General features: G+C 43.7%; 1 protein-coding gene across 6 annotated transcripts in view; it reads right to left on the bottom strand.

Annotated features, from left to right (window-relative positions):
* Positions 1-16,960, bottom strand: part of LOC125462994 (homeodomain-interacting protein kinase 1-like) — a 121,580-nt gene that overhangs the window by 43,028 nt on the left and 61,592 nt on the right. For all 6 annotated transcript variants that reach the window (XM_048553580.2, XM_048553578.2, XM_048553581.2 and 3 more), the window contains one exon: positions 553-676. In XM_048553580.2, the coding sequence (XP_048409537.1) occupies positions 553-676 (124 nt within the window). The remainder of the gene's footprint in view (positions 1-552; positions 677-16,960) is intronic.

The following is a 16,960-nucleotide window of genomic DNA, read 5'->3' as shown; positions in this document are numbered from 1 at the left end:
CACAACCACTTCCATCTAGGAGGATAACGGCAACAGGAACATAAAACACCAGTACCCACAATTTCCCCTCCAAGCCATTACCACTCTGACTTGGAAATATATCACTGTTCCTTCACTGTCGTTAAGACATAATCCTCGAATTCCCTGCCTAAGAGCATTGTGGGTCAACCTACTGCATGTAGACAGTGGTGGTTCAAGAAAGCAGCTCACCATCATCTTCTCAAGGGCTGCTGGGGACAGGCAATAATTACTGGCCATTCAGCAACACCCACGTCCCACAAGTGAATAAATGAACAAAATAAAGAAGCAGCTGTGTTAGCTCAAAAACATGCAAACCTAATGCCAACAGCCTTGCACTTCACAACCACACAGCTTCACACAACAGGAAAAATCCTAAAATCTAAATGAATTCTAAATCAGATGGTCAATATATCCATTAAGATATTATGGCATTTAGCACAAAACAAAGTATTTTCATGTATGGCGATATTTGAGCAATACTTATACACAAATATTAAAAATATCTGTTTTACAAATTGAGGTTTTTCCTACCTGATCATACTCTGATGCACCTGGATACAATGGCCATCCCAGAAACATCTCCGCAATAACACATCCTAGTGACCACATATCAATTGCTTCACAGAATCGTAACCCAAGAATAATTTCAGGAGCCCTGCAAAGAGGGAAATTTAAATAAAAATCAACAACCACTCACACATGATTGATATGCATTGGATTTTTTAAAAATCTGCATTCCAAATGCAATTCAATAGTTAGAAAGCATGACATTCAACATTTCAAACTTCCTACTATAATTTCTACTGCCATTACATAAAACACAGGTAGGCAATGGCAGAAATCAAATAGAACAAAATTTTGAAACATAATTTAAATGAAAGGCAATAAATGTCCATAAAGTTCTCAAGAAGATAAAATTTAACTTTGGAAAAAATTGGGGCTGGCCAAATAGCACTGTACGTGTTTATGCCAGAGCTCCATAGACATTTCAATTGAAAAGCTGCTGCTTAATCAGAAACCATAAACATTCATCAGTCTTTGTTGAAAGTATTATAAATTACAAAATTAAATTCACTTAATACACAGAACATTCTTCACAAAACATTTTCTGAGATTATATATAGGGCTATTACTGTCCAGCTAACTACCATTTTAATTTCCTTGATGTTATCATTCCAGTATTTACTCTATCAGTATCTGCACCAAGCAATTCCTCATCTTGGTCGATATTAACCTTCATCTCATTCCACCTCTCTCCAGAGTTCTCTGCTTTCCTACTCTCCCTTAACCTCAATTGCTTCGCCGCCATATGAACACATCAACCTATATTCACGACCATCTCATATTTTTGCCAGCTCAGTTATGCACCAAAAGATCTAGGTGGTTCACAAAACAGTAATGGCCCTCCTCTCATCTGTGAAATATGCTGACTATCCCAGGATCATCTGAGAATACAAAAGTAGAAAGAGCATGAGGAAAGGGTGGAAGATTCGGGGCAAAGGAGAGGGGAAGTGGGGCAGGGAGAGTATATGTGTGAAATTGGTTGCTGGCATGTGCATCAGTAAGCAGGTGACATTTAAGTTATTACAAAACATCAAGGGAAAAATGGGGAATTCTTCTTACAAACAGATAGATCTGATCTGGAATGCGCACAGTTAAAAAAATGGCAGATGCAAATTCCATTGCAGTTTTCCAAACATGGATTAAGTATAACTGGAAACTGAAATATTTACTTGGTTATGGACAAACAAAAGAGCAATGAACATCACCATTAAATCAATCACAAAGTCAGCACAGAAATAGTGCTTTTTCTTTAGTACTGTAAGATCCTGATTTGCCATACAACATCGGTTTTTTTTCATTGACCATTAATTCAACTTCAAATGTACTTGCTTTACACTATCATTACAAAGTAGCCAAGAAACCCTAGTAATAATGAAACGATTACCCTGATGCACTTAAGGAAGGTGTGTCTGGTTAGCACGCAAAAACAATATTTTTCATTGCACCTCTGTACACGTGACAATAACAAATTTCAATCAAAAATTTATATCAGCCACCAAAAAATTACAGCAAAATGCACTCTTCAACTCAATTAGTCTTGCACCAATTCAAGTCATACGTTAAAATAAAAATTCAAGACCATATTTAAATGCACTTAATTCAGAATATAGTGTATTTTATAAATACAGAAACAATGGGAAGGAGTGGTGGTAGATCCAAAATTAAAACATTGGCACAATTAAGGTTTTTTCATCTTTCCAAACTCTTTCTTAATAAGCATTCTTACAAAAAGAAGAAATTTCCAATAAAGAATGTTAAGTTGCCAGCATAGGGAAAATTGTGTACAGTTTACAAATCATGACCATTACTTGCATTATGTACACTGCTAACATTATCTACCATCACACCAAAAATCTCATTCAGCAGCAAGTCCTCTGGAATCCAGATGGTTTCAAACCAAATAAAAATTAGCTTCCAAGCTTGCAAAGATGATGGTGAGGTGAAAATTAGAATGTGCGTTTCAGACACATATCAATGAAGGATGTATTCATTATTTACGAGAACAACCTTGTAAGAAGTTTCAGGGCGGACTGTTTGAGGGTCCTGTTCTCAATAAGAAAGCATGCAATCTCATTTGTAACGTTGTTACAGGTTATTTTTATCAATGCTCATATGTTAATTTCTGGCCAGTCACATCTCATGGCTGTCAAATGCAACTTTAATTTACAGGTTTTTTTTGAACCAAAAAGGCAAATTTATACAGTGCTTGAAATAAATATTTTACAATGGAATAAAAAAAACTAAGTTATATTATCAACACACTTGCACGTTACAAAGGGGAAAAAAGAGAGTATTACATTTATTCAAAATCACATTATTTATGAATACTATCCCAATAAAAGCTGGTATGGTAATAATACATTGACCATTCTTGTACCGAAATTACTAAATTATACAGTATTTTTTTGTCCCAGTCAGTGACTGGTCCAGTAGAATTCAAACAAATGGAAGACAGTAAAAGAAATGCTGGCATCTACTGATCCTAGGGAAAGGTATAGTATATAAGTACAAGAACACGTTTGGAAGGATCAGTTCATTTCCTAACACTACACTGTAAACTAATTAATGAACACTTCAAAAGAAGTCTAGATCACATTTATTTCTAAAGTGGTTTTGAATGTCATTCAAAAAAACTAAGCACTGCAAATGTGTTTTCAAATTTTTTGAAACCTGCAATTTACATTATCTTGATAGTTAAACTTTCACTGAGGATCCTAAAAGACACAGGAAGGCAAAAACAGTGAGAATTCCATTTTTAAATAGCTGAAAGCATGGCTGTTAATGATGGAGAAAAACAAGGAGGAGAATAAGTTGAAAAGTCATTGCGAGGAAGTGAATCCACAAAACCCTGCAAACCAGGGTAATCCAAAGTAGGGGTCAGGATCCCAAGTGGAGCGACACACTAAAAGTGAGACCATGGGCCCTGAGATAGTAATTAGCCTAACTGAGTCTAACCATATTATAACAATTGCACCCCAGCCAACCCGCTTAAGTCCCTACACTCCTCATTCTATCTGAATTACAACAATTTTTAAGCCTCAAAATAGAGCTACAGAGCAGAAGTTTCAAAAGTACAGACTTACAAAGATAATTTTAAGTTTGAGGCATGTGGGGCAGTGAGAGTGAAGACACTGAAGTTAGGTCAACAAAACAGGGTGAAGACTGAGCTCCGTTTAGTATGGGACAGAAACTGGATTGATTTTGGATGAGCTGATCACTAAGGTAAGAGTGAGAAACAAGGAGACCAATGGAAGAAGAATGGAGGTGAGAAAGGTATTATGAGGAAGTACTATTGTACAGACCACTTTTTCAACGGACTTTTCCCAAATTGGAAGCGCTACAGATACAACATGTGCATTCACAAATTTATTCAATGCAGCTTGTGGCAATGCACTAGGCAGAATATCCAGTAAAAATAGGAGTCCATTATATTCAGTCAGTTCAACATATAAAGCAGAGGAGCAAAGTGCTAATATATTAATGCATAATGGCTCCTGAAGAAGTGTTGGACTTTGATGTAAACATCAGAGCAATCACAACAATAATCCACAGAAACAACACTGCACTCTTTTGAAAAAAAAAGTTAGTTAAGTATTTCCGCGCACTTTGTTGTTATATGAATCCAAAACATCTTTATCACGACAGTAAGGTCATTTTTCTGCTAATGTAGTAATTCTAATTCTAATTTTATGATCATGGAAACAGGAAAATCTGGAGTACTAAAGAAGTACAATTCACTGCATTTAACAAAGAAAACTATCATACGATAAAGCATAGTTGAAGACATAACTACTTATATTAAATATTTTAAGCATCTGGGCCATTGAAGATTGTTAAACCTTTGAACACGTGCATTATAAACTGCATAGGAAGTGGTGTTGAGGATCAAGGGCTTGCTAATCGTTCCTTTAAAATCAGTAACCATAGTGCTGTCTCCCTCCTCAGCTTTCTTAATGTCAAAGCAGTTCTACAGTATTTGCTCATGAATTCAACTGTGTTAAATACTTCGTTTTTAAGTACTTTGACCATCACCAATTTAGTATGGCACAAACAACCCATTTCTTATTTAACAAAATAGAATTTGCGCATACTGAATGTTTTTGTTTTAAACTAACATCATTTTAAATTATGATGCAATCAAAACAGGTAATGTCCAGCAAAAACATCATATGTAATAATAACTTCAGTGTCAAAATTTGAGCAACTGAGCCAAAATATTGAAGCAATTCTTCAGTAAGCATAATTGTCATTGACAAATAATTGAAGTTGCATTTCAAAATTACTTTGTAAATAACACTATTTGAATGACATGAAAAATTGGTTAGCTTTCTTTCTCCTTTGCCCTTCATCTCCTAATTGCGCCAATCCTCAATACAGTACAACAGCAAGCAGTGAATGTTAACTGCCATATCAGAGTATCAAATAACTCCCTTCCCTACACTATGAAAACTTAAACAAGAAAAGATCTCAGATTCCATAAACAAAATAAACTGGCCAACCTTTCCATTCAAATTACACAGGACTACCTTGCAGAAACCCTTTTCCAAAATCAAACTTAATCCAAACTGGAGGGAATTGTTGATGGCAATTTGTCAACTTACAACTCTTAACCCTTGGAGTTCATAAGTTGTATGATTAAGGACAGTTTAACTTGAGAAGGAAAAGGTATTTTTCAAGGATTTTTGAACGGGCAAGAACTTCATAAATCCAGGAAATAACGAACAGAAAATTTGAAAAATAATTTAAATTGGAGCAAAGATGAAAATAATTGCACAATTTTAAATATTTATACCAATAATGTGTTTGCTTAAAGTGGGTCACAGATGCGACACTCCTATGTTAGTAGCAGCTATACATTAGAACATACAAAGGTATAGCAATCGACACTTTCAAACGTCAAATTTTTCTGATGAAGGGTCTCGGCCCGAAACGTCAGCTTTTGTGCTCCTAAGATGCTGCTTGCCCTGCTGTGTTCATCCAGCCCCACACTTTGTTATCTTGGGGACAAGCTGGGCTGGTTTTGGGATGCAGTGGGGGGAGGGGACGAACTGGTCTAGTTTTGGGATGCAGTAGAGGGAGTGGGAATTTTGAAGCTTGTGAAATCCACATTGATACCAATGGGCTGCAGGGTTCCCAAGCGGAATATGAGTTGCTGTTCCTGCAACTTTTGGGTGGCATCATTGTGGCACTGCAGGAGGCCCAGGGTAGACATGTCGTCTAAGGAATGGGAGGGGGAGTTGAAATGGTTCGCAACTGGGAGTTGCAGTTGTTTATTGCAAACCAAGCGTAGGTGTTCTGCAAAGTGATCCCCAAGCCTCCACTTGGTTTCCCCGATGGAGTGCAGACCAAAACGGGTACAGCGGTTGCAGTATACCACATTGGCTGATATGCAGGTGAACATCTGCTTGATGTGGAAAGTCTTCTTTCGGCCTGGAATGGGGGTGAGGGAGGTGGTGTGGGGGCAAGTGTAACAATTCCTGCGGTTGCAGGGAAAAGTGCCGGGTGTGGTGGGGGTGGAGGGGAGTGTGGAATGGACAAGGGAGTCACGGAGAGGGTGGTCTCTCCGGAAGGCAGACAAGGGTGGGGATGGAAAAATGTCTTTGGTGGTGGGGTTGGATTGCAGATGGTGAAGTGTCGGAGGATAATGCGTTGTATCCGGAGGTTGGTGGGGAGGTACGTGAGGACTCGGGGGGATTCTTTTTTGGTCGTTATTGCGGGAATGGGGTGTGAGGGATGAGTTGCGGGAAATGTGGGAGACACGGTCGAAGGCGTTCTCAACCTCTGCCGGGGGGGCGGTGGCAAGTTGCAGTCCTCGAAGAACGAGGACATCTGGGATGAGAGAGAGTGGAATGCCTCATCCTGGGAGCAGATGCGGCAGAGGCGAAGGAATTGGGAATAGGGGATGGAATTTTTGCAGGAAGGTGGGTAGGAGGAAATGTATTCTAGGTAGCTGTGGGAGTCGGTGGGCTTGAAATGGACATCGGTTTCTAGGTGGTAGCCTGAGATGGAGGCAGAGGGGTCCAGGAAGGTGAGGGATGTGTTGGAGATGGTCCAGGTGAACTTGAGGTTGGGGTGGAAGGTGTTGGTGAAGTGGATGAACTGTCCAAGCTCCTAGCAGGAGCATGCGGCGGCACCAATACAGTCATCAATGTAACGGAGGAAGAGGTGGGGTTTGAGGCCAGTGCAGGTACAGAACAGGGATTGTTCCACGTAACCTACAAAGAGGCAGGCATTGCTTGGGCCCATGCGGGCACCCATGGCCACCCCCTTTGTCTCTAGGAAGTGGGAGAAGTCATGATCCAGGGAGCGGTAGGAAGAGATGTCGGAGAGTTGGCATCTGGCCTCAGCGATGTAGAGGTCAGTGCACATACTACAACTGCGCCTCCCTTGTCTGCGGGTTTTACGGTGCGGTTGGGATTGGAGTGGAGGGCTGCACATTCTGCGGGGGAGGGGCTGGAGTGGGTGAGAGGAGTGCAGAGGTTGAGGTGATTGATGTCTCGATGGCAGTTGGAGATGAAGAGGTCGAGGCAGGGTACACTTCAACTGGGGATGGGGAAGGGAAATGGAGGATGGGGTGGATACTATGTAAAAGTGTATGGCTAACCTGGTACAGCATGAATATGTGAACAAGGCAAGAGGGGTGGACAGGACTGAAAGTAAATCAGAACAAAGCGAACAGAGGTTAGGAAAGACACAGATACAGCTTATGATAGCACTATCTCTTACAACTGAGATAACTTCTAAGTATTAAAACAAACCTTCAAATTTATAATTAGAACCAAAAGAACTGTGGATGCCGTAAATCTGGAAAAATAAAGTTACTGGAAAAGCCCAGCAGGTCTGGCAGCAACTGTGAAGGAAAAAACAAAGTTTACGTTTCCAGTCCGGTGACCTTTCCTCAGATTTTCTTTTCAATTTATATACTTAAATATTGTTGACAGAATCTTCGCAAAACAAAGTTCAAGTACACAGTGATACCATGCAAAGCTAAAATGAAGTGAGAGCGCTACTGGCTATACAGCAGCAGGTAGTGAATAGTAAGAGAAGGAACATAAGTCTTTAAAAAATAATTAAAACAAACACACTGCTTTTTGCACACAAGTTCAAGTGATGAAGGGAACTAGGATAGTACAGAGATCAAAATTGTAATGATTATATTTCTAACTTGAATTGAAATTGTTGCTTTTAACCTGTGATATTCAGATCTGCAGGATAATAGCAACTTTGTAAATTGATCCCACAGGTTAAAAGGAATTCCACAGCATTCAGGACATACTCTGTTCTGCAATGGCAAATTAGATCAGACATAGAACCTACAATTGTGATGCTATAGATATGGATGGGCAATGACAGCAAATATACTGAGATTGAGGATTCAGAAATTGGTACGCATCCACAACGAAAGATGTCGATGTCATCACTGCATGCAATACAGACAACATTCATCTCGACATCACCAAGGCAGTAGATATGCAAAGCTAAGTACAAAAATAATGGACTTTCAGTATTTGGGACAGCATATTTAGGAATAAATCCCAAGTTGGAAACAAAAGTAACTTACCATGGTCACTTTTAATTATTTTTATGCATCTAAACAATGCCGAATACCAAACCACTCACATAGGCATTATCCACCTTTAAATTGACATTTAATATTTCCTAATAAATCTAAAAAATTAGATGCTTTCCTTTCAAAAACAATACAACTTCTCTTTCTGCATTAATCTTAGAATCTGAAGTCAAGTATACTTCACAGACGTAGTTTCAACCCCACGCAGACACAATGTTGAAGACTGGGTTTGGTCACAAGTCTGTACTAAAGCACAGTTGACCAAATGGCTTCTTCCACTCTTGAAACTCCCAAGATTCGAAGACCAAAGATACAATCTGTCTGCCCATAATTAAACATAATTAGCACTGCAATGCAACACCCTATTTTTATGTAGCAACTTCAACATAAGCAAATGTCTTAAGGTGATTCACAGGAGAAGTAAAAAATTGAAGTATGACACAAAGGCAGAGAGACATAATGGGGGCAGCTGTAGAAACACAGGACAATCATTTCAACAGGAGTTAATAACCACTCCTACTTCATATTCAAAATTTTATTTTTTCTCATATTTTTGTTATACTTTTGCATTACAAATTCCTATGTCCACAATGATAATGGAAGCACCTTAGGTTAACTGGTCATGTAATAATCACTCAGGAGAGGTACTGCAATGTCATCAACTCAGTTGTACACTGAGGGGCAGGACTAATTAGGTACATTCAATTACATGAACTGCATTTTACATTGAATACCAAAATTTAGGGGAAAAGAATAATTTTCCTTATATATATCAAAACAAAAAGTTGGAGTAAACTGTATTCATAACGATCCCAGCTACCAGCTAAAATAGTACTGTTCGTCCACTTCTGCAATCACTAAGATAGCTCACCAATTTATGGAAGGCAATAACTTAACATTAGTTAGATATTTTCCTAAAATGTGTTCCAGGTGAATGACACTGCGCACTGGACTGCCAGTGGGAAGCAAAAATAGCACACACGTTCAATGCCATTACTCCAAATTGTTCTAAACACTACGCTCTGCTAACATTCTACCACATACTCCTTCTTCCCACATCCCCCAGTCAAAACTATCGCACGTTCCAATAACAACAGAGGCCTAGATACCAGTCACTTTCAAACAATGTGAACTCAGCTCAGAATACTGAAAAGCATCATTACACACAATCTTTGTCAATTCAACCAAGATAGTACAGAGTACACCAGTACAGCAGCCCAGACTTTGCACTAAAAAAGAACTCTAAACATTCCAGAGAGAGAGAGAGAGTTAGGACTAGTGCTGCTTTTAGATGTAAGAAAATTTTAAATGGAATGATGAGTCTTGAATTACTATCAAACTTATTTTTTAAAATTGCATTTTTTCAGAATTTAGAAAAATTAGAACTTTGCCTCCTCTTAAATCTTTACCTTTTGATTCTGCCTTTTCCTCTCAACTCCCTTTTGTTTTCTAATCATGATTTTCAATTAATTAAATACTCTAATTTAGTGCCATAGTGACCTGCCTCAGAGAAGGTCCTCTGTTCATTTATTCAAAATCTAGCACTTTTCTAATGTCTTCCTCACACGTGCTTAAAAGGAAATCCAGATTTTCAGTGCCAACTGTAAGTGGCCACAGTTCCTCAAGATTCGAGCTCCCCAGTCATCAACAATGAAAATTCACTGGTTCTACTGTTGGCCCTGAGTCTAGGAGCCTAACCTGGGTTTGTGGTATCTCACAAAAAGGAAAGAGAACACAATCCCAGGTCTCAAATACCTTGCTACCTCATTCTAATTTATGTTTTGTGGCTTAGACTCTTGTCTCAATCGTGTTTCTTTAATCAGATTGGTTGAAGAACCCCACAGGTGCTCACCCAGGCCCCAGATGCCCAATGACAGAGTTCTAAATTGGACCAGATGACAAAGATAACCATACACAGTCTTTTGGGGCTGTAAGAGCAGTGTTATCATAGTGCTATCATAAGCTGTATCTGTGTCTTTCCTAACCTCTGTTCGCTTTGTTCTGATTTACTTTCAGTCCTGTCCATTCATTCTATCACTGACCACCTTGTATTGAACAATCAATAGAAGGAACTGCACTGCAACTTAAATTGGATGCAAATCAGGACTGCTTTGGATTCTCAACATCCCAGATTCTTTTCTCCCTATGGCAGGTATACAACCCAATTTAAACACCTGAGACGATCACAGGTGAGAGTAAAGTATTGACACACACCTATTAAGATCACACAATCACTTAGGCTACAACACTTGCAGCTAACCAATTATTTGATCTAAATAGCTATAGCTCTAAAAGCAAATAACAGCTACACATTACATATAAATTTAGCATTTAAAATCTTACTTTGTTCATCAAGAAATAAGCACTACATATCACATTCTTCTTGTCAATACATTTTCCATGTCTGTATTTAATGACATTCAACTGGGCAGAGTGTAATGTCATGATGCCTCCTGCTTCAGTTATTGCACACCTCACAGATAATTCAACGTTGCCACCCTGTACTGTTTTAAAAAATCAACAATGCATCTCAACTGAACACAGAAACATTATTTTGTTACATGTGTGCTCTTTTAGGTGAGATACACTTATTCTAAGCCATTCAAATCATTCGGCCGATACATGATAAATTCAACCATTCAACAACATAGCTGCACACAGAGTTACTCGGGATGAAAATACCATAATTACAATTTATTATCTCTTATTCCAATCCAGTGAAAGTCAACTAACTTTGCTTTGATTTTTTTATAACATGTTGAAGGAGTTACAGTGATCATTATCAACTTGCTTTATGTGGTCAGGAACCAAGAAACTCCACTATTTACATACATCTATCATTGGCTTCTGTTGAGATATTTAGTCTGAATACAAACCTCAAAGAATACATGGCCTGAATACATAATGCCTGTCTCTCTAGTTTATGCCAGGCACCCACCAATTAAGACAGAACAGAAAGCTGCACATTTTCTGCATTAATTGTTCCTATCAAACAAGCACAGAAACTAACTACACAAGCAGTAGTTAAGAGTATAGTGGTAGGAAAGGGGAGGTGGTGGAGAAGGAGAAGTAACTGAACAGAAACTCTTTAATCTGATATTAAGCCATATTGCTGCATTTGACTAGTGTCAGAACGGATGCTAACATTAGGAAAAATATTCCATCTCTACACAATTATCACAATGACCAACATAAATTTGTTTAGTATTATTTCTGTTCATTGAACTAGTGTTTTATAATGGCTTAGTCCATGTGAAGTAAAATTTGTTGCATCGATCAAGCTTCAATATGACGTGCAGATTGATACGAAATTAACATCACTAGGTTCCGGACATTTGAAGAGAGAAAGAATAGAATCATACCAATTTCTGTTGAATCATTTACACACAAGACAAAGTAATTTGAAGAATTTGAGAAACTACTGACTTTACGCCAGGTTTTAGTATTCACTGAAATTAGCAGTTTGAGTGCACTAACACTCAAATCAAGTAAACAACACCTCTTACGAGAGAAAACTAAATTGCCGACGCTGCAAGTTTCTTTCCAGGCTTCTCATTCCACCCGAAATTCGACACCCAGGCCTCTGTCTACATCACCCTTAGAAAGTGCGGCAGCACAACCTGGAAAAAGCCTTCCAGTTTTCCACCCCACAACATTAAACTATTCGTTTACGTGGGGGAATGAAGCAAAGGAATCAAATGTGTCCTCCAAACAAAAGAGCAGTCCAGTGCACTGAACAAAGTTTTCATTTGGTAAGATGCAATGCAACTTATAAATCATACAAGACACATCAGTTACAAACAGGAAAAATAGTGAGCAAATAGAACACACTTAGATGGTTCCAGCCCTGGTTCAAGTCTGGTGCTGAACTTCTGAACATAAGCAGCAAGAAGTCACAAACCATTCAATGATCAATACAAATCAAACTGTAATTTTACAAAGCGACTTTACTCCACAATGTACCTGCACTTTCTACACTTCTGTAAAAGTGGCCTCCCAAATTACTGTATGTTGAAACAGTCTGTGTGAATGATTACATTACTTAAGCAGACACGTGCAAAGTTGAAATTCGCAACATGTTGCTCTACTTTATGAAGGAGCTGGGTGAAACATCAAATAATAGCCAGACAACTTTTTCTTAAAATATGATAAAAAGGACCAAATAGTCATCTAGTGCAGAAACTTAATACCAGCACTAGAAAAACACATAACTAGTACACTGTTTTGATATTCCACAGATTATAAACAAAGGCACTTCCAGCAGAGATTGCACTGGGAATTCGGGCAAAATGAACATGTGAGAAGGCAGCTAAAAAATTAACAGAAAGCTAAGTACAGCAACAGGGACACACCTACACACACAGGCAGAGTGAAAAGGGCACACGCACACAGGCAGAGCGACAGGGACACACACACACAGACACAGGCAGAGCGACAGGGACACACACACACAGGCAGAGCGACAGGGACACACACACAGACACAGGCAGAGCGACAGGGACACACGCACACAGGCACAGCGACAGGGGGACACACACATGGACACAGGCAGAGCAACAGGGACACACATACACACAGGCAGAGGGACAGTGACCCACACAGACACCCACAGGGAGAGCAACAGGGACACACACACACACACACACGCAGAGCGACAGGGACACACGCACACAGGCAGAGCTACAGGGACACGCACACAGCAGCAGGGACACATACACACACACAAAGACAGAGTGACAGGGACACACACACATGCATGCAGATAGAGCAACAGGGACACGCACAGGCACACAGACAGAGCGGCAGACACACACACACACACACACCCACAGGCAGAGCGACAGGACACAGACACAGGCAGAGCGACAGGGACACACTCATGCACAGACAAAGACACAGTGACAGGGACACACACACCCATGCACATGCACACAGGCAGAGAGAGAGAGAGAGAGAGAGACACACACACACACACACACACACAAAAGACAGAGCGACAGGAACACACGCATACAGGCAGAGTGACAGGGGCACACACACGCACAAAGACAGAGCGACAGGAACACGGACACACACACAGGCACAGTGACAGGGACACACATTCAATGACAGAGCGACAGGGACACACACACACACTCATGCAAAGAGAGCAACAGGGACACACACACACAGGCAGAGCGACAGGGGGACACACAGACACCCACAGGCAGAGTGACAGGGACATGCACACACGGACAGACAAAGCGACAGGGACACTCACACACCGACAGGCAGAGGGACAGGGACACACACACAGCGACAGGGACACACACACACACACACACAGGCAGAGCGACAGTGACCCACACGAAGAGCAACAGGGACAACACACTCGCACAGGACAACACACTCGCACAGCGACAAGGACAACACACTCGCACAGCAACAAGGACAACACACAGACACACACAGGCAGAGAAACAGGGACACACACACAATGACAGAGCAACAGGGACACAAGCACACAGGCAGAGCGACAGGGATACACACACACAGGCAGAGCGACAGAGACACGTACAGACACACACAAAGACAGAGGAACAGGGGCACACACAATGACAGAGCAACAGAGACACACACACATACATGTACACAGGCAGAGCGACAGGGACACACGCGCACACACATAGACAAGCAGACCGACAGAGACACGTGCACACATGCACACAGCCAGACTGACAGTGACACAGACGCAGAGCGACAGGGGCACACATGTGCATACAGGTAGAGCGACAGGGGCACACATGCGCACACAGGTAGAGCGACAGGAGCACACATGCGCACACAGGTAGAGCGACAGGGGCACACATGCGCACACAGGTAGAGCGACAGGGGCACACATGCGCACACAGGTAGAGCGACAGGGGCACACATGCGCACACAGGTAGAGCGACAGGGGCACACATGCGCACACAGGTAAAGCGACAGGGGCACACACACACAAAGACAGAGCAACAGAGACACGGGCACACACAGGCAGACTGACAGAGACACGTGCACACAAGCAGAGCGACAGTGACACACACAGGCAGAGCAACAGAGACACACACACACACAAACACAAACTCATACATGCAGAGCGACAGGGACACACACACATGCACACAGACAGTGCAACAGGGACACACAGCGACAGACACACACCAAGACGGAGCGACAGGGACACACACAAGTAGAGCGACAGGGAGACACACGCATACAGGCAGAGCGACAGGGTCACACACACGAACAAAGACAGAGCGACAGGGTCACACACACGAACAAAGACAGAGCGACAGGGACACACACACGAACAAAGACAGAGCCACAGGAACACGGACACACACACAGGCACAGTGACAGGGACACACACACAATGACAGAGCGACAGGGACACACAGACACACACACACACACACACACACACACACACACGCAAAGAGAGCAACAGGGACACACACACTCACACAGGCAGAGCGACAGGGCCACACACACACAGGCAGAGCGACAGGGACACACACGCATATGCACACAGGCAGAGTGACAGGGACACACGGACACAGGCAGAGCGACAGTGACACACACGGAGGCCCACATGCAGAGCGACAGGGACACACACAGACACCCACAGGCAGAGTGACAGGGACATACACACATGGACAGACAAAGGGACAAAGACACACACACACACCGACAGGCAGAGCGACAAGGACACACACACAGCGACAGGGACACACACACACACACACACACAGGCAGAGCGACAGTGACCCACACAGACACCTACACGAAGAGCGACAGGGACAACACACTCGCACAGCGACAAGGACAACACACTCGCACAGCGACAAGGACAACACACAGACACACACACAATGACAGAGCAACAGGGACACAAGCACACAGGCAGAGCGACAGGGATATATACACACACAGGCAGAGCGACAGAGACACACACACATACATGTACACAGGCAGAGTGACAGGGACACGCGCACACACACAGACAAGCAGACCGACAGAGACACGTGCACACAGCCAGAGTGACAGTGACACAGACGCAGAGCGACAGGGGCGCACATGCGCACACAGGTAGAGCGACAGGGGCGCACATGCGCACACAGGTAGCGCGACAGGGGCGCACATGCGCACACAGGTAGCGCGACAGGGGCGCACATGCGCACACAGGTAGCGCGACAGGGGCGCACATGCGCACACAGGTAGCGCGACAGGGGCGCACATGCGCACACAGGTAGCGCGACAGGGGCGCACATGCGCACACAGGTAGCGCGACAGGGGCGCACATGCGCACACAGGTAGCGCGACAGGGGCGCACATGCGCACACAGGTAGCGCGACAGGGGCGCACATGCGCACACAGGTAGCGCGACAGGGGCGCACATGCGCACACAGGTAGCGCGACAGGGGCGCACATGCGCACACAGGTAGCGCGACAGGGGCGCACACGCGCACACAAAGACAGAGCGACAGAGACACGGGCGCACACACACAGGCAGACTGACAGAGACACGGGCGCACACACACAGGCAGACTGACAGAGACACATGCACACACGCAGAGCGACAGGGACACACACACGCAGAGCGACAGGGACACACACACGCAGAGCGACAGGGACACACACACGCAGAGCGACAGGGACACACACACGCAGAGCGACAGGGACACACACACGCAGAGCGACAGGGACACACACACGCAGAGCGACAGGGACACACACACGCAGAGCGACAGGGACACACACACGCAGAGCGACAGGGACACACACACGCAGAGCGACAGGGACACACACACGCAGAGCGACAGGGACACACACACGCAGAGCGACAGGGACACACACACGCAGAGCGACAGGGACACACACACGCAGAGCGACAGGGACACACACACGCAGAGCGACAGGGACACACACATACACACACACAAAACTCATACATGCAGAGCGACAGGGACACACACACATGCACACAGACAGTGCAACAGGGACACACAGCGACAGACACACAGCAAGACGGAGCGACAGGGACACACACGCATACAGGCAGAGCGACAGAGACACATACGTGCAAAGACAGAGCGACAGGGACACACACAGGCAGAGCGACAGGGATTTGCGTACACATGTACACAGACAGAGCGACAGGGGCACACACACAAAGACAGAGCAGCAGATTCACACACAAAGACAGTGACAGGGACACGCACACAGGCAGAGCGACAGGGGCGCACACACACACAAAGACAGAGCGACAGAGACACGGGCGCACACACACAGGCAGACTGACAGAGACACATGCACACACGCAGAGCGACAGGGACACACACACGCAGAGCGACAGGGACACACACACGCAGAGCGACAGGGACACACACACGCAGAGCGACAGGGACACACACACGCAGAGCGACAGGGACACACACACGCAGAGCGACAGGGACACACACACGCAGAGCGACAGGGACACACACACGCAGAGCGACAGGGACACACACACGCAGAGCGACAGGGACACACACACACACACACAAAACTCATACATGCAGAGCGACAGGGACACACACACATACACACAGGCGGAGCGACAGGGACACACACACATGCACACAGACAGTGCAACAGGGACACACAGCGACAGACACACAGCAAGACGGAGCGACAGGGACACACACGCATACAGGCAGAGCGACAGAGACACATACGCGCAAAGACAGAGCGACAGGGACACACACAGGCAGAGCGACAGGGATTTGCGTACACATGTACACA

The sequence above is a fragment of the Stegostoma tigrinum genome, chromosome 21 (assembly GCF_030684315.1).
Source record: "Stegostoma tigrinum isolate sSteTig4 chromosome 21, sSteTig4.hap1, whole genome shotgun sequence".
In the NCBI taxonomy this organism is placed as follows: Eukaryota; Metazoa; Chordata; class Chondrichthyes; order Orectolobiformes; family Stegostomatidae; genus Stegostoma; species Stegostoma tigrinum.
The sequence above is the reverse complement of the archived record's forward strand: the minus strand, read 5'-3'. Positions and strand labels throughout refer to the sequence as shown.